Source organism: Coregonus lavaretus (genome assembly GCF_964263955.1).
Source record: "Coregonus lavaretus genome assembly, chromosome: 30".
Lineage (NCBI taxonomy): Eukaryota > Metazoa > Chordata > Actinopteri > Salmoniformes > Salmonidae > Coregonus > Coregonus lavaretus.
The window spans coordinates 24,691,312-24,711,205 of NC_140017.1; the positions used below are offsets into that span (position 1 = coordinate 24,691,312).

The following is a 19,894-nucleotide window of genomic DNA, read 5'->3' on the forward strand; positions in this document are numbered from 1 at the left end:
CAGTAATCATTGGCGCCCTTTTCTTGAGAGCAAAACAATTCACATCGCTTGCCTCCATTTGTTTAACGCAGAGCGCCTGCTCCCTCTGACCAGCAGAAACACAAACAATTATCACAAGACCACTTCTGGTTACCCTCACCGATTCCACAGCACCCAACTCTGTTTTCACCCACCCTGACACCACAAATGGATCAGCCAAAAATGCAAGGATCCACTTTTTCCAAAAAGTTCACCCCTCCTGTCACAGACTCATCTTTATCCTGACCCTCAGTGCAAGCCTCGGGCTCCGAGAACTTCACCACACCTACCACCTCAGATACTTTGCCCTCATTCACTTCCATTTCTCCTCCTGTCTTTAGCTCATTCTGCTTACACTTTCTACCATTCTTCTTTAACAAACCATCTCCCTTTTCCCCGCCATTTTTAACCAACTCAAGCTCACCCTTTTGCTCCCTCTCTTTCTTAGACCTCCTCTGCCTCTCTTTTTCCCTCCATTCCTCCTCCGTATTCCAAGTACACGTCTCCTTACGATAATACTACACTTCTCCTGACATACATCTTGTTCTTGCCTTCTCAAGGGATACCATTTAACCGGCTGTCACAATCTCCATACAATCAGCACGAACCCCTCGGGATGTAGCGCTCAACAGTGCATACCACTTCGACTCCATGTGATTCCTTCAAGTAAGCTCTCGAAAATGTACATTATCTTTGGTGTGAGATCTCTATACATTTCTATCATGTGTAGACTATTACTTGAATGTATAGGCCTATTTGTTATACATGGTCCCTAACATACAAACCTGATATTTCCCAAAGAAGTTGGAAATATTTGCCAAAACATATTTGCACAACATTTGTTGGATGGGGAGAAAAGTAGGATATCTTTATAACGCAACTATAAGTTCAGAGCAAATTCCTTCTTGGCACTGCATTGACTCCAATCAATGTAAAGAAAATATGGTCTCTATGTTTTAGGGAGTGCAAGCATACTGCAGCACGGTGGCGGACTTACCATTAGGCAACTAAGGCAATTGCCTGGGGCCTCACACCATCAGGGGGCCTCGAGAACTTGGTATAATTTTGTTTAATAATACATTATTTCTGTTATCTTGCCTTCCTCTTCTGCTCGAGGCCCTCCCCCGCTCGTGAGTAATCTCTGATGTGGCAAATGGATCAGTTTCTGTTTTCTTCCTCTGGATTTGGTGCTAGCTTTTGATTAGGAAAATAGAAGACATGTATGTGTCCCTATGACGCTCACAAGCCATGCAGGACACTTTAGAAGGGACTGTGACAAAACCGCAGTGGTGTAAAGTAACTAACTAAAAATACATGGGTGGGGCCTGCAAATCACAAAAAGCCAATTTATGCATGATCCGATAAAATCCAAACTTAATAGTGATACTAACAATCCACCCTAATAAAAATAGTACATTGCCAAAACAAACAAAACTCCCACTTCTTCCTTCTTTTAGTTCTCCATATTTCCCTTCTCAGACGCTAGGACCTGAGAAGGTGGTATGGCTTTTGCTAATATTCCATGAAACTCCTTTGCTGTGAAATCTTTCAGCCCCAGGAACCGCTCCGCCGCAATCACAATGATTTCTATCTTCCCAGATCTTTTCTCCACCTTGGCAGTGCCATTTCTCACCATTGCGATGAAGGCCACAAAGTCCACATTTTTAACCTTTAAAATGTCAGGATGCTCTTGGTGTAAGACACTGCAGCCTGCAGTGAAGGCCTATCCACTACCATGGACTCTTCTGGTGCAACGTTCAAACCCTCAACCCTTTTCACAGCTTCTGCATATGAAATGCTCTGTACAATCCTGACTTTGGCCACCTCGTTCTCTTTTACCGTTGTGGGGCATTCTGAAGACGTGGCTTCATGATTCCCACCGCAATTACAACATGTCACATTTTCTACACTTTTATAACACATAATATGTTATTTTCCACATATTGTACATTTCGGCTTCTCCCTTCCGCAAACACTTTATACAAGACCAAAAACTTTACAATGTTCACACTGCATTGTTCTTGGGATAAATGCTCTAACTCTGTAGGTAATATACCCTAACCGCACTTCATTAGGGAGAGACACCATTTCAAAAAACTAAAGAACAAATTAACTCTTCAATTTTTCCCCATTCACCACACGTGCTTCAATCACTCCAGGAATATTTTTCATCTCTTCCCACGAAACGCCAGATATAACCCCCTTGAGGGGTGCCCTGTTCCGAAGAGACACACAACACTTCAAACTTATTAAATTGATTAAGACACAAACAATCTAAACAAGCCCGCCTCTCGTGATCCTCACAGACTTCACTTTACCCAGTACTCTCTCCACCAGTTTAGATAAAATGGTTTCTTCAAGATTGGTACTCTGCTCAGCTGATCCTCATTAACAAACCATACTCCTACTAGATACGAAGGGTCATTCTCATCACTGTACTCTACTTTGCTCCGTTTTCCTTTCTTTTGAACAATACTCCAATTCTCATTGATTCTACCGCCATCGTATTCAGATTCCACTTCATCATCCGCTTCCACCATCTTCCTTCCAATACCGCATGATGTGTGCCTCGCAAATTTTGTAACAATGAGTAGGGCTCCATATAATCAAATCAAATTGTATTGGTCACATACACGTGTTTAGCAGATGTTATTACGGGTGTAGCGAAATGCTTGCATTGACATGATTGGTTGAAGGTAGTTGGGGGTGGGAGGTCCTGTATAAACACAAATTCACTTTGACTACTACCTTCACAACAGCTCTGGGCTGCTCCGCAGAGCGCAAGAAGTATGAATGCCCTGACTTCTGTAGAGGCCGTATCACCGTAAATGCTTTATAGCCAATGCAGAGAGGTCAGATTGACCATGAAGCGCCTTTAAATCTGACCGCTTTTCATAAACAAAGATGGTGTTCATAAATGTTGCAGGATTTGCAGGACATCTAATAAAAGAGCAGCTATTCATACAACAGTTATTCTTTGTCTTCTTATAAAGAATTTTAGACATTGCAATGCTTACTATATAAACACTTTCTTATTTACACGTTTAACCAAAGGCACGTTCCATAGAGGCATGTTGGCTCGGCACGCTGGTCTAAGGTCAGTTTTACGTTTTACCCCCCATTGCTAAAGGTGGGCTTGGCGAGTGTAAACTGATCCTAGATCTATAAGAGAAACCCGGAACGCTTAGCAGTAAATGACGCGATGACGTTATGAACAGTTCGCGCGTTCAGGGATACATTTGGCGCCACAGACACAACAACACTGAGGAAGCACTGTCACTGTAGAAGTGAGATTGTCCTCTCCGAATTCGCTTTGAAACGTACAGTTTCACCCTACATAGCTATAAACTCAGCTACAACATGACTAACATGCTGACAAAAGGAGCGATAGAGGTAGGTGGTGGCATTTTATGACATCCCAGAAAGCATACAAACAAAGTTTACCCAGCATCTGAATGCTTTGTTGAGTTAGCTAGCCACAATGCTAGCTAACTAGATATATTTTCCATCTGTCTTAAGCTGTTTTCTGCTCTTTCAACAGGCTCTAACCAAAGGCTCTAAGGATTTACAAAACCCCATACTTCAATTAGTGGTGAGTATGAATGTATGTTGTTGTGGAAGTAGCTAGCTAGCTCGCTCGCTAACTTTAGCGAACTGAAGTTAGCGAATTAACCGTAGTAAGTTAGGGCCAACTGTTGAAGAATGGCTATTGGCATTGTCAACAGTTAGCTAACTTGGACAGTATGGACCCATGTTTTAGAGACCAACATTTAAGACAAGGATATTCACCAAGATGGAAATACAGATTTGTACCACTGGCACTGCTAGATTTGTGACATATGATTTCTACCGCACTCCTATATTCATATTCTTTCAGAACATCCGTAAAATTGATGGTGGCAGTGGACCAGCCCGCTTTCGTCTGATGATGAGTGATGGACAGCACTCAATGTCCTGTGAGTAGAACTATTCCAAATCCACTCCACCACCTGTTCAAAGTAACGTTACACACATAAATGGTTGTATGGCAGGAGGCAGGTGACCATGATAGGTAGCAAATACAAGCATTGCTTTGTGGTCGTGGCATGTAAAGAAAACGAAAGTTTTCTATTTGGATAATATATGCCAGTATTTTAAGTTCATGCAAGGTTACAACTGTATTGAATATATATATATATATATATATATATATATATATATATATATATATATATACAGTAAATGTAAAACCAAATTGTACATTTAAATTTTAGTCATTTAGCAGACGCTCTTATCCAGAGCGACTTACAGTTAGTGGGTGCATACATTTATCATACTGAGGTAATATGTACTGTAGGTAGGTGTAAAGTGACTGCATAGATAATAAACAGCTAGTAGCAGCAGCATAAAAAAAGGGGGTCAATGCAAATAGTCTGGGTAGCCATTTGATTAACTGTTTAGCAGTCTAATGGCTTGGGGGTAGAAGCTGTTAAGGAGCCTCTTGGACCTAGACTTGGCGCTCAGGTACAGCTTGCCGTGCAGTAGCAGAGAGAACATTCTATGACTAGCGTAGCTATAGTCTTTGACAATTTTTAGGGCCTTCCTCTGACACTGCCTGGTATAGAGGTCCTGGATGGCAGGAAGCTTGGCCCCAGTGATGTACTGGGCCGTACGCACTACCCTCCGTAGCGCCTTGCGGTTGGATGCCGAGCAGTTGCCATACCAAGCGGTGATGCAACCAGTCAGGAGGCTCAAGGTATCAGTGTAAATTAAAGTCAAGGATATTCATAATGGAAATCTGGAAATCATCAAAGAAGAAGAAAAAACATAAAGAATTAATTTCTTCCTTTTAATTTTGCGAAGTTTAAGAAGTGTTGTGATTACCATACAAAGTCATAAAAGTTGGGAAATGCATATCATCATCTCTCAGACAAGACAGACTAGCACAAGCAATACTGCACTGCCAATGTTCTTGTTGGTCTGTCTTGTCCCTAACATCTCTCCTATCATCTATCTATCCCTCCTGTAGCATTCATGCTCTCCACTCAACTCAACCCAATGGCTGAGGACAACCAACTGGCCCCAAACTGTATCTGTCAGCTGAAGAGGAACGTGACCAATGTCCTAAAGGATGGACGGTATGGTGCTTCTATCTTTTCATGTTTTCCTGCCTACAGAATGACAAACCCATTTCTAAACTTTTAGAGCTGTTAGGATGGACACACACACACAATGGATATGCACATACCCACTTTTTGTTGTTGATTATCAACCATATGTTTAGTCTTTGGAATGTGATTTACAATGCAATTGTTAATTGCTGTTCTTCTGTTCAGGCTTGTGGTGGTCATATTGGACATGGAGGTGGTGAAGTCTGCTGATGAGGTGGCTGGAAAGATCGGAGAGCCCACGCCTTACGTGGAAGGCGAGTCTTCGACCCATACTCCATCACCATATCATAAGGCTTAGGGGGAGTGAAGATGAACAAATGTTTGAATCCAGACATGGATATAACCTACAATGTTGTTTGTGCAGCTTACTTGAGTTTTTACCTTTCACTCCCTCACCTCCCTTGCAGGTCAGAGTAAAGCCCCACAGTCAGCCCCCAATCCCTCAGTCCACCCCCTGCAGCCCCAGAATGGAAATTATGGTAAACAACTCCAGATCACCCACTGTGCTTTTAAATCTAATGCCTTTTCACATCCTGTACCAGGAGTTGAATTGAGAGGTTGGGTCATTAATGGACTGTATTCTCAAGATAAATTCCTAATATTTTGCAGTGCCTTCGGAAGGTATTCAGACCCCTTGACTTTTTCCACATTTTGTTACGTTACAGCCTTAACCTAAAAATGGATTAAATAAAAAAATGTAATCAGCAAACTACACACAATACCCCATAATGACAAAGCGAAAACAGGTTTTTAGAAACACCTTATTTACATAAGTATTCAGACCCTTTGCTTTGAGACTTGAAATTGAGCTCAGGTGCATCCTGTTTCCATTGATCATCCTTGAGATGTTTCTACAACTTGGAGTCCACCTGTGGTAAATGCAATTGATTGGACATGATTTGGAAAGGCACACACCTGTCTATATAAGGTCCCACAGTTGACAGTGCATGTCTGAGCAAAAAACCAAGCCGTGATGTTTAAGGAATTGTCCGTAGAGCTCTGAGACAGGATTGTGTCGAGGCACAGATCTGGGGAAAGGTACCCAAAAATGTCTGCAGCATTGAAGGTCCCCAAGAACACAGTGGCCTCCATCATTCTTAAATGGAAGAAGTTTGGAACCACCAAGTCTGGAGGAAACCTGGCACCATCTCTACGGTGAAGCATGGTGGTGGCAGCATCATGCTGTGGGGATGTTTTTCAGTGGCAGGGACTGGGAGACTAGTCAGGATCGAGGCAAAGATGAACGGAGCAAAGTACAGAGATCCTTGATGAAAACCTGTTCAGGACCTCAGACTGGGGCGAAGGTTCACCTTCCAACAGGACAACGACCCTAAGCACACAGACAAGACAACGCAGGAGTGGCTTCGGGACAAGTCTCTGAATGTCCTTGAGTGGCCCAGCCAGAGCCCGGACTTGAACCCGATCAAACATCTCTGGAGAGAACTGAAAATAGCTGTGCAGCAATGCTCCCCATCCAACCTGACAGAGCTTGAGAGGATCTGCAGAGGGGGATGTGAGAAACTCCCCAAATACAGGTGTGCCAAGCTTGTAGCGTCATACCCAAGAAGACTTGAGGCTGTAATTGCTGCCAAAGGTGCTTCAACAAAGTACTGAGTAAAGGGTCTGAATACTTATGTAAATGTATTGTGTGTGTATATACAGTGGGGGAAAAAAGTATTTAGTCAGCCACCAATTGTGCAAGTTCTCCCACTTAAAAAGATGAGAGAGGCCTGTAATTTTCATCATAGGTACACGTCAACTATGACAGACAAATTGAGGAAAAAAAATCCAGAAAATCACATTGTAGGATTTTTAATGAATTTATTTGCAAATTATGGTGGAAAATAAGTATTTGGTCACCTACAAACAAGCAAGATTTCTTGCTCTCACAGACCTGTAACTTCTTCTTTAAGAGGCTCCTCTGTCCTCCACTCATTACCTGTATTAATGGCACCTGTTTGAACTTGTTATCAGTATAAAAGACACCTGTCCACAACCTCACAGTCACACTCCAAACTCCACTATGGCCAAGACCAAAGAGCTGTCAAAGGACACCAGAAACAAAATTGTAGACCTGCACCAGGCTGGGAAGACTGAATCTGCAATAGGTAAGCAGCTTGGTTTGAAGAAATCAACTGTGGGAGCAATTATTAGGAAATGGAAGACATACAAGACCACTGATAATCTCCCTCGATCTGGGGCTCCACACAAGATCTCACCCCGTGGGGTCAAAATGATCCCAAGAACGGTGAGCAAAAATCCCAGAACCACACGGGGGGACCTAGTGAATGACCTGCAGAGAGCTGGGACCAAAGTAACAAAGCCTACCATCAGTAACACACTACGCCGCCAGGGACTCAAATCCTGCAGTGCCAGACGTGTCCCCCTGCTTAAGCCAGTACATGTCCAGGCCCGTCTGAAGTTTGCTAGAGTGCATTTGGATGATCCAGAAGAGGATTGGGAGAATGTCATATGGTCAGATGAAACCAAAATAGAACTTTTTGGTAAAAACTCAACTCGTTGTGTTTGGAGGACAAAGAATGCTGAGTTGCATCCAAAGAACACCATACCTACTGTGAAGCATGGGGGTGGAAACATCATGCTTTGGGGCTGTTTTTCTGCAAAGGGACCAGGACGACTGATCCGTGTAATGGAAAGAATGAATGGGGCCATGTATCGTGAGATTTTGAGTGAAAACCTCCTTCCATCAGCAAGGGCATTGAAGATGAAACGTGGCTGGGTCTTTTCAGCATGACAATGATCCCAAACACACCGCCCGGGCAACGAAGGAGTGGCTTCGTAAGAAGCATTTCTAGGTCCTGGAGTGGCCTAGCCAGTCTCCATATCTCAACCCCATAGAAAATCTTTGGAGAGAGTTGAAAGTCCGTGTTGCCCAGCGACAGCCCCAAAACATCACTGCTCTAGAGGAGATCTGCATGGAGGAATGGGCCAAAATACCAGCAACAGTGTGTGAAAACCTTGTGAAGACTTACAGAAAACGTTTGACCTGTGTCAAAATCCTACAATGTGATTTTCTGGATTTTTTTCCCTCATTTTGTCATGACGTGTACCTATGATGAAAATTACAGGCCTCTCTCATCTTTTTAAGTGGGAGAACTTGCACAACTTGGTGGCTGACTAAATACTTTTTTCCCCCACTGTATATATACAGTGGGGAGAACAAGTATTTGATACACTGCCGATTTTGCAGGTTTTCCTACTTACAAAGCATGTAGAGGTCTGTAATTTTTTATCATAGGTACACTTCAACTGTGAGAGACGGAATCTAAAACAAAAATCCAGAAAATCACATTGTATGATTTTGAAGTAATTAATTTGCATTTTATTGCATGACATAAGTATTTGATCACCTACCAACCAGTAAGAATTCTGGCTCTCACAGACCTGTTAGTTTTTCTTTAAGAAGCCCTCCTGTTCTCCACTCATTACCTGTATTAACTGCACCTGTTTGAACTCATTACCTGTATAAAAGACACCTGTCGACACACTCAATCAAACAGACTCCAACCTCTCCACAATGGCCAAGATCAGAGAGCTGTGTAAGGACATCAGGGATAAAATTGTAGACCTGCACAAGGCTGGGATGGGCTACAGGACAATAGGCAAGCAGCTTGGTGAGAAGGCAACAACTGTTGGCGCAATTATTAGAAAATGGAAGAAGTTCAAGATGACGGTCAATCACCCTCGGTCTGGGGCTCCATGTAAGATCTCACCTCGTGGGGCATCAATGATCATGAGGAAGGTGAGGGAACAGCCCAGAACTACACGGCAGGACCTGGTCAATGACCTGAAGAGAGCTGGGACCACAGTCTCAAAGAAAACCATTAGTAACACATTACGCCGTCATGGATTAAAATCCTGCAGCGCACGCAAGGTCCCCCTGCTCAAGCCAGCGCATGTCCCGTCTGAAGTTTGCCAATGACCATCTGGATGATCCAGAGGAGGAATGGGAGAAGGTCATGTGGTCTGATGAGACAAAAATAGAGCTTTTTGGTCTAAACTCCACTCGCTGTGTTTGGAGGAAGAAGAAGGATGAGTACAACCCCAAGAACAATAATCCCAACCGTGAAGCATGGAGGTGGAAACATCATTCTTTGGGGATTCTTTTCTGCAAAGGGGACAGGACGACTGCACCGTATTGAGGGGAGGATGGATGGGGCCATGTATCGCGAGATCTTGGCCTATAACCTCCTTCCCTCAGTAAGAGCATTGAAGATGGGTCGTGGCTGGGTCTTCCAGCATGACAACGACCCGAAACACACAGCCAGGGCAACTAAGGAGTTACTCCGTAAGAAGAATCTCAAGGTCCTGGAGTGGCCTAGCCAGTCTCCAGACCTGAACCCAATAGAAAATCTTTGGAGGGAGCTGAAAGTCCGTATTGCCCAGCGACAGCCCCGAAACCTGAAGGATCTGGAGAAGGTCTGTATGGAGGAGTGGGCCATAATCCCTGCTGCAGTGTGTGCAAACCTGGTCAAGACCTACAGGAAACGTATGATTTCTGTAATTGCAAACAAAGGTTTCTATACCAAATATTAAGTTCTGCTTTTCTGATGTATCAAATACTTATGTCATGCAATAAAATGCAAATTAATTACTTAAAAATCATACAATGTGATTTTCTGGGTTTTTGTTTTAGATTAAGTCTCTCACAGTTGAAGTGTACCTATGATAAAAATTACAGACCTCTACATGCTTTGTAAGTAGGAAAACCTGCAAAATCGGCAGTGTATCAAATACTTGTTCTCCCCACTGTGTGTGTGTGTGTGTGTGTGTGTGTGTGTGTGTGTGTATATATATATATATATATATATATATATATATATATATATATATATATATATATATATATATATATATATATATATATATATATATATATATATATATATATATATATATATATATATATATATATATATATATATGTGTGTATATTGTCATTATGGAGTATTGTTTGTAGATCGATGGGGGGGAACAATTTAATCAATTTTAGAATAATGCTGAAAGCTAACAAAATGTGGAAAAGGTCGAGGGGTCTGAATACTTTCCCAAGGCACTGTATATTTATTCCTAGTGGTTTCGAAGGTTACAAAGCGGTTATTTCCTTTGTTTCTAGTAGATGGCAGCATTTATGCAAAACTGACAAATCTTGGTTAAAATCCTCAGATCTACTGAACATGACACTGCTACTGTTTTTGTCAGAACGCTTAGCTAAAAAACATTTGCCTCTTGGGTATATGCAGTCATCTGTAATGTTATACTGATCTTACTAAGATGGTAGTTGACCCATGTGATGCTGTTAAGGACAAAATACTAGGTCTGTATTCTGTCTCTTTGTTGCAATAAGCCATTAAAATCAGTCTTAGAGTAAAGGTATAAAACAGACATGCTGCTGTACGTCACACTGGTTATTATTTCCAGGTGTCCAGATGTGCTCGTCAGTCAGACTGTAAATCTGGTTTTGAATTGGATATGATATGAATATACTGTAGTATTGACTTAAGGGTTTCAACACCTTACATTTACTTCATCTAGCAGATGCTCTTATCCAGAGCGACTTACAGTAGTGAGTGCATATGTTTTAATACTTTTTTCATACTGGTCCCCCATGGGAATCGAACCCACATCCCTGGCGCTGGAAGCGCCATGCTCTTCCAACTGAGCTACACGGGACTAACTTAATCTTAATTTCGACAGTTCCCTTTTCATCAAGTAATTAGGTAAGCACTTGGTTATAATTAGTACTGAAATAAAATGGTAATCATGCCATGATGAGAGATGGTATGTGATGGGTAGCCTAATTATCAATAATAGTAAGCTACTGACATTGATTCCAAAATATACATATATTTAGTTAGTCTACTTGAATTTGGCATTTGTTTTATTTTTTACAAATGCTCACTAAATAGCTCTAAGAGGAAAAGGGTGCAGGTAATTAAATTAATGCCTAATTCTAAGTTCATGTTTATCATCTCTCATTACCCATCTCTTGTGACATATAACCATTTCTAATCATTACACAGTACAAATGTTTAACCAGTTATTTCATGAAAATATGCAGGGCTATAGGAAATATTTCTTAGTGCTAACCTACAGTATTGTATGGCATTTTGTGAACCATGACAGATGAACTCTTAGCCCAATATATGGCTTCAGAAGCTTATATCATTTTATGGTCAGGGTCGTAGGTATTCATCCCACTAATCTGGTGTCAGGGAATTGAAGTAGTGATGGTGAGCTTCATCCTCCTCATCAGCACAGTTATTATTGTTCAGTTGTGTGGCTGTGCTGCTGGATCTGGGGGCTTAATTACTAGAAATGCAGTGGTTGGCAAAGTGGACACTTTGAACTGTAATCCACAGTGTGAGACGCACACAAATCAAATGTGCAGCTAGCGCTTGTCCGAACAGAGAAACCTCAAAGTCAGGCCGCATGCACCAATCTCCTGTGGGAAGAGCAGCTTTGGTTTGTTATTTCACACTTCTGTTTGCTTTGAGTCTGTGATACGTGAATGAATCATCATCTCTCTCTCTCTCGCTCTCTCTCTCACTGAAACACCATCTCACAGACTCACAAGTTAGTTGGTCTTGGGGGGTTTGTCTCCTCTCTCCTATCCCAAACATACAGCAATAAATCAACTACTCTTCCTGATTAAAGTTTTTCTGTTATGTGAGACTACTCTCATGAAGTTAGATAATTACAGTGATCAAGGAGTTGCTATCCAAATATATATATATATATATTTTTTTTTAATTCAGCCCTGATGCATTATGGATGTCTATTCTGTTGAGTTTGCCACTCTATCACTGCTGTCTATATGCACCAATAGCTCCCCTGTTGTCTTTTTCATTTCCCTATCTATCATAAGGCTCCATGAACAAAGGTCCCAGCAGAGAGTTTGGGGGGAAGAAGGCCATGCCTCCGTCTGCCATGCCCAGCACTCCTGGGGGATCCTCCAAAGTCGTGCCCATCGCCAGCCTCAACCCCTACCAGTCAAAGTGTGTGGTCTTCTTATACCCGTCTATGGTTGCGTCCCAAATAGCACCGTATTCCCTATATAGTGTACTACTTTAAAGTAGTGCACTATATAGGGAACATATTGCCTTTTGGGATGCATCCTATCATTTTGACGACCATCTCAAACAGCATGATCTCTTGCCCATATGTTTACTCTTGAGTCATAGAATGGTCATAATGATGGTCTGATTTGTATGTGGGGATGTGTTTGTGTGATTTATTCCATAGATAGTTGGTCAAGGTATTTTCAAGGAGTATAGGTTCATCCAACAACAACATAAACATTGTTTATTTTCTGTCAGGTGGACCATCCGAGCCCGTGTCACCAACAAGAGCGGCATCCGCACCTGGAGCAACTCTCGTGGGGACGGCAAGCTGTTCTCCATGGAGATTGTGGATGAGAGTGTGAGTAACCCTTTCTGTTTGCATTTTCTCATGTTGCCGTGTTGGATCGCGTGGAGCTAGTCCGTAGCTGACTGTGTTGTGTGTTGATGCAGGGCGAGATCCGAGTGACTGCCTTTACCCAGGAGGTGGACAAGTTCTACAGCATCATCGAGACTGGCAAGGTGAGATGAACTGCCTCCTATTAATGATGCTTATCCACCATATGTCTGTCACTTCGGCAGATTTGGGTCAACTGAGTAATCAATCTCAATGTGCTATTGCCAATACTTTTTGATTTGTACAATGTGCTGAATTGGATATAATATGATTTGATATAATGATAAAAATCTGAGATAATGAATGATTCTCTCCAAAATGAGTCACAGGACAGTAGCAACATGATCATCTGCTACAGATCCTCTGCCAGGCTTTATTTAGCTCCTACATCAGTATTCAGGTGAAATGAATCCTGTGCCCAAATCTATTTTAGATTTAAGCCTTATTTGATCCATGTCCAGGTGTTCTACATCTCCAAGGGATCACTGAAGATCGCCAACAAGCAGTACTCGTCCCTGAAGAATGACTATGAGATGACCCTGAATGGAGAGTCCACCATCATCCCCTGTGAGGACACCCAGGACGTACCCATGGTGCAGTGCAACTTCGTCTCCATCGCCGACCTGGAGGCCCGAGAAAAGGACGCCATTTTGGGTAAGGCACAGGTGTACCAAGGGAGGAGTGAAGGGGATAGGTGGTCCAGGCAGGGCTGGCGGGGCGTGATAACCATCATTAATAACAGACTTAATAATAAGCTATCATGGGGATAGCTGCAAAAGAGTGGTAGGGCAGCGTAGGGGAGATGGATGCTACGGCGATAGCGGGTTGCGGTAGGGTGGTTGAGGTAATTATAAGAGCAGAGATAAAAGTCATTAATAATGCTGATGACAGTAGTGGCCTGTGGCGCAGATTGACTTTGGGCCCTATGGCGGAGTCCGGTGAGCAGAGGAGAAAACACTGTCACTGGTAAAAGGAGTCGGTAATAAGAAGCCATAGTCGGCATCCCAAATGGCACTCTAGTCCCTATATAGTGCAATACTTTTGACCAAGGCCTATATGGCTTCGGTCAAAAGTAGTGCACTATGTAGAGAATAGGATGCCATTTGGGACACATCCCTAGTTGTAATGATGTTAATAGACTTAGTGCAGCTTGTAGTGTAGCTGTAGAGTCATTTGTCTTCCGGACCAGCAGGCGTCAGCCCAGCCAGCCCTGTGATGTTGAAGATATCTTCTTAATCATGCTTAAATGAGTTGTAACCTAACAAAGACTGGATGAAAGGGTTAATTAAGATGGCAGAGAGTATAGGCTACTCCCAAATGACACCCTATTCCCTATATAGTGCACTACTTTTGACCAGAGGGCCCATTTGGGACGTAACCATAGAACTGTAATGTTGCTGATAACGTCTCATTTGCTTTGGCCCCCTTGCAGGGGTAAATGGCTATGCATCAGCTCACCTTGATAGAAGCAGGTTAACATGAATCTGTACTCAGGATAAATTAAATGAGCAACAACATCCATTTAGTTTTATTTTTGTTTCCCATTCCTATACATACAGTACCAGTCAAAAATGTGGACATACCTACTCATTCAAGGGTTTTTCTTTATTTTTACTATTTTCTACATTGTACAATAATAGTGAAGACATCAAAACTATGAAATAACACATATGGAATCATGTAGTAACCAAAAAAGTGTTAAACAAATGAAATGAGATTCTTCAAATAGCCACCCCATGCCTTGATGACAGCTTTGCACACTCTTGGCATTCTCTCAACCATCTTCACCTGGAATGCTATTCCAACAGTCTTGAAGGAGTTCCCACATATGCTGAGCACTTGTTGGCTGCTTTTCCTTCACTCTGCCGTCCAACTCATCCCAAACCATCTCAATTGGGTTCAGGTCGGGGATTGTGGAGGCCAGGTCATCTGATGCATCACTCCATGACTCTCCTTCTTGGTAAAATAGCCCTTACACATCCTGGAGGTGTGTTGGGTCATTGTCCTGTTTAAAATCAAATGATAGTCCCACTAAGCCCAAACCAGATGGGATGGCGTATCGCTGCAGAATGCTGTGGTAGCCATGCTGGTTAAGTGTGCCTTGAATTCTAAATAAATCACAGACGGTGTCACCAGCAAAGCACCCCCACACCATAACACCTCCTCCTCCATGCTTTACGGTGGGAACTACACATGCGGAGATCATCCGTTCACCCACACCGCGTCTCACAAAGACACAGCGGTTGGAACCAAAAAACTCAAATTTGGACTCCAGACCAAAGGACTAATGTCCATTGCTCGTGTTTCTTGGCCCAAGCAGGTCTCTTCCTCTTATTGGTGTCCTTTAGTAGTGGTTTCTTTGCAGCAATTCGACCATGAAGGCCTGATTCACACAGTTTCCTCTGAACAGTTGATGTTGAGATATGTCTGTGACTTGAACTCTGTGAAGCATTTTTTTGGGCTGCAATTTCTGAGGCTGGTAACTCTAATGAACTTATCCTCTGCAGCAGAGGTAACTCTTGGTCTTCCATTCCTGTGGCGGTCCTCATGAGAGCCAGTTTCATCCTAGCGCTTGATGGTTTTTGCGACTGCACTTGAAGAAACTTTCAAAGTTCTTGACGTTTTCCGTATTGACTGACCTTCATGTCTTTAAGTAATGATGGACTGTCGTTTCTCTTTGCTTATTTGAGCTGTTCTTGCCATAATATGGACTTGGTCTTTTACCAAATAGGGCTATCTTCTGTATACCACCCCTACCTTGTCACAACACAACTGATTGTCTCAAATGCATTAAGAAGGAAAGAAATTCCACAAATTAACTTTTAAGAAGGCACACCTGTTAATTGAAATGCATTCCAGGTTACCTCATGAAGCTGGTTGAGAGAATGCCAAGAGTGTGCAAAGTTGTCATCAAGGCAAAGGGTGGCTATTTGAAGAATCTCAAATATATTTTAATTTGTTTAACACTTTGTTGGTTACTACATGATTCCATATGTGTTATTTAATAGTTTTGATGTCTTCACTATTATTCTACAATGTAAAAAATAGTACAAATAAAGAAAAACCCTTGAATGAGTAGGTGTGTCCAAACTTTTGACTGGTAGTGTATGTATGTGTGTATATGTATGTGTGTGTGTGTGTGTATATATATGCCATTTAGCAGACGCGTTTATCCAAAGCAACTTACGGTACGTGCATACATTTGTATTATATTTTGCTCCACGGGAATCAAACCCACAACCTTAGCCATGCTTGTGCCAAGCTCTACCAACTGAGCCAGACAGGACCACAGAGGCTAGGGGTTAGGGTTAGCCAGTGGTAGCTGGTGAAGGGAGAAACCGGAGGATGGGCTCATTGTAAAACATAGTTATATGGAATGTAATGAGGAATGGTATCAAACATGAAATAAAACATCTGTCATTGATGATCTAGAATGAATGTACATTTGAAATAGTGCAGTGTCATCATTTGCAGTCTCTTTTGGGACCCTGTCACATGCATAACACAAAATGTTCCTGTAGTGTTATGAAAAGGCTAATATTTTATATAATTTTTGAGGTATACAATCCTCTAATTCACAATGAAAATAAAGATTTTCAAATAATGAATTGTAAAGGCATTTTCTAGCACATTTTGCATTTTTGGTTGGTTAACACGGGACCCACGAGTGCACTTTGATAGCCTATGCGATACCTATTCAAGATAATGGTGATTTCTTGACTCTTTTGAGGTACACTACATTTTCAGATGACTATAAAAGTATTATGATGAAGTTTGGTGAAATATTTCATATATATATATATATATATATATACACAGTGGGGAAAAAAAGTATTTAGTCAGCCACCAATTGTGCAAGTTCTCCCACTTAAAAAGATGAGAGAGGCCTGTAATTTTCATCATAGGTACACGTCAACTATGACAGACAAAATGAGAAAAAAAATTCCAGAAAATCACATTGTAGGATTTTTAATGAATTTATTTGCAAATTATGGTGGAAAATAAGTATTTGGTCACCTACAAACAAGCAAGATTTCTGGCTCTCACAGACCTGTAACTTCTTTAAGAGGCTCCTCTGTCCTCCACTCGTTACCTGTATTAATGGCACCTGTTTGAACTTGTTATCAGTATAAGACACCTGTCCACAACCTCAAACAGTCACACTCCAAACTCCACTATGGCCAAGACCAAAGAGCTGTCAAAGGACACCAGAAACAAAATTGTAGACCTGCACCAGGCTGGGAAGACTGAATCTGCAATAGGTAAGCAGCTTGGTTTGAAGAAATCAACTGTGGGAGCAATTATTAGGAAATGGAAGACATACAAGACCACTGATAATCTCCCTCGATCTGGGGCTCCACGCAAGATCTCACCCCGTGGGGTCAAAATGATCACAAGAACGGTGAGCAAAAATCCCAGAACCACACGGGGGGACCTAGTGAATGACCTGCAGAGAGCTGGGACCAAAGTAACAAAGCCTACCATCAGTAACACACTACGCCGCCAGGGACTCAAATCCTGCAGTGCAAGATGTGTCCCCCTGCTTAAGCCAGTACATGTCCAGGCCCATCTGAAGATTGCTAGAGTGCATTTGGATGATCCAGAAGAGGATTGGGAGAATGTCATATGGTCAGATGAAACCAAAATAGAACTTTTTGGTAAAAACTCAACTTGTCGTGTTTGGAGGACAAAGAATGCTGAGTTGCATCCAAAGAACACCATACCTACTGTGAAGCATGGGGGTGGAAACATCATGCTTTGGGGCTGTTTTTCTGCAAAGGGACCAGGACGACTGATCCGTGTAAAGGAAAGAATGAATGAGGCCATGTATCGTGAGATTTTGAGTGAAAACCTCCTTCCATCAGCAAGGGCATTGCAGATGAAACGTAGCTGGGTCTTTCAGCATGACAATGATCCCAAACACACCGCCCGGGCAACGAAGGAGTGGCTTCGTAAGAAGCATTTCAAGGTCCTGGAGTGGCCTAGCCAGTCTCCAGATCTCAACCCCATAGAAAATCTTTGGAGGGAGTTGAAAGTCCGTGTTGCCCAGCGACAGCCCCAAAACATCACTGCTCTAGAGGAGATCTGCATGGAGGAATGGGCCAAAATACCAGCAACAGTGTGTGAAAACCTTGTGAAGATTTACAGAAAACGTTTGACCTGTGTCATTGCCAACAAAGGGTATATAACAAAGTATTGAGAAACTTTTGTTATTGACCAAATACTTATTTTCCACCATAATTTGCAAATAAATTCATTAAAAATCCTACAATGTGATTTTCTGGAATTCTTTTTCTCATTTTGTCTGTCATAGTTGACGTGTACCTATAATGAAAATTACAGGCCTCTCTCATCTTTTTAAGTGGGAGAACTTGCACAATTGGTGGCTGACTAAATACTTTTTTTCCCCCACTGTAAACACTCACAGCGTCACATCCATAACGGAGAATGTCACATCCATAACGGTCAATATTCCTCTCTAAAGTATATATGAAAATGTTAATATTTTCATCATTGTTGTTTTTGTGTGTAGCCAAGCCTTCCTTTCAAAGTCTGTTAATATTTTACCCTAAGACTTTGAGATGCATAGACTTTGCCGAAGTGTCTGTTCTCCCAAAAATGCCTGTCCATTTCCATCACGTCCACAATGCAAGTTCTGTTGTTCCGTTACTTCAAACTGGTATTATTTAGAACTTTGTAATTTTGTGTCTACACTTCCCCTATAAGGTTCTACAAAAATACACATTAACATTTTCATTGATGCTTGATAAGTCATTTTTTTGTGTGCAAATCCATAACGCTGGAATTGCCCTGTCCATCCCAGTCCAAACAATCCTCTCAAGTTCCAAAACTGAAAACTGTTTAGATTACATAAAGGAGAGTTGACTGCTTTCAGTTCATGTAAAAAATAAATAATTATATAAATAATTGCAGAGTTTCAAGGTTTTCTTCAGACAGTGACAATATAAACAATGTATAGCCTACATCCGTCAGGCTGGGAGAGACTGATGAGAGGCTGTGTTAGAGCATCACGCTGACTGATCTATAAATAATTATTTAAATTTGAGCTCTCATCCAGAGTGACTTACAGGAGCAATTAGGGTTAAGTGCCTTGCTCAAGGGCACATCGACATATTTTTCACCTAGTCGGCTCTGGGAATTAAACCAGCGACCTTTCGGTTACTGTCCCAACGCTCTTAACCGCTAGGCTACCTGCTGCCCCATGAGGATAATTATTTAGCACGTAAAGTGACTTTTAGAAAAGTCAATGTGCAGTGTCTGACTGCAATGTAGTGGAATTTGATCTCAAACACGACCGTAGTCTACTGTGCTCATGATGTCACCGGTGTTGAAAATAACTTCAACTATCAATGGACATTCCACATATGCATATTATAAATATTGATCACATGTCTGATTCTCCTGGGTCACTCAAGGTTCTCCAAAGTAATGCTGCTCATAGTCTACTGTGCTAATGATGTGACTGTGTGTGTTTTCCAGATGTGATTGGAGTCTGTAAGAGCGTGGCCGACGTGACCCGCCTCACCACCAAGAACAACCGTGAGGTCTCCAAGAGGACGATCAACCTGATGGACCAGTCTGGTAAACTGGTGGATGTCACCCTGTGGGGGGAGGAGGTGAGGACTGGGAGACAGACACTAGCACAGCCATATAGACGGTCTATATGCGTCTGGACACAAGGGGACAGTCCTGCTGGATAAAGAGAGGATGAAACTCAGTTTCTCTCATGCTAGGTGACATGCTGTAGCACCTTCATTATGTGTGTGTGTGTGTCCGTGTCCTGTCAGCCAGTGCCCCAGGAAGGGTACAGTACACCTCTCTCCTAATTTGAAAAGGTGTTGTGAGCCATATGCCTCCATGTGTTTGGAAATGTCTATTAAGCAGTTTGAAGAGGGAGAGGAGATTTCAGCAATGGGCTCTCTCTCTCTGTCTCTCTCTGTCTTTGTCTCTGTGTGTGTGTGTGTGTGTGTTTAATAGAAGCTGATGTGGTTGAAGTCACTGAGTAAATACCATGTCACAGTTTGATGAAGGAACCCAGCTCCAGCAGTTGATTTTATACGTGGCTCAGTGGGGCTATGCTTAGTTTGCCACCATTTCTTTCACTCTGACAACTACAGCACAATGTTCCCTCTGTTTGTTCTGCAGATATCCCCAATTGCGGAGGTACACAACATGTATAGTTTATAAAGAACAAGCTTTAGTAAATACAGAATTGCATGAATTTT

General features: G+C 42.1%; 1 protein-coding gene across 1 annotated transcript in view; it reads left to right on the forward strand.

The window, feature by feature from the left end:
• The first annotated feature begins 3,249 nt into the window (after window positions 1–3,249).
• The window catches only part of LOC311106296 (replication protein A 70 kDa DNA-binding subunit-like), a 44,857-nt gene continuing 28,212 nt past the window's right edge, over window positions 3,250–19,894 (forward strand). The window contains exons 1-11 of the mRNA XM_084148597.1: window positions 3,250–3,411; window positions 3,560–3,610; window positions 3,896–3,974; window positions 5,027–5,135; window positions 5,334–5,422; window positions 5,576–5,647; window positions 12,058–12,187; window positions 12,509–12,611; window positions 12,704–12,772; window positions 13,109–13,301; window positions 19,149–19,285. Of these exons, the coding sequence (XP_084004723.1) occupies window positions 3,379–3,411; window positions 3,560–3,610; window positions 3,896–3,974; window positions 5,027–5,135; window positions 5,334–5,422; window positions 5,576–5,647; window positions 12,058–12,187; window positions 12,509–12,611; window positions 12,704–12,772; window positions 13,109–13,301; window positions 19,149–19,285 (1,065 nt within the window). The 5' untranslated portion in view covers window positions 3,250–3,378. The remainder of the gene's footprint in view (window positions 3,412–3,559; window positions 3,611–3,895; window positions 3,975–5,026; window positions 5,136–5,333; window positions 5,423–5,575; window positions 5,648–12,057; window positions 12,188–12,508; window positions 12,612–12,703; window positions 12,773–13,108; window positions 13,302–19,148; window positions 19,286–19,894) is intronic.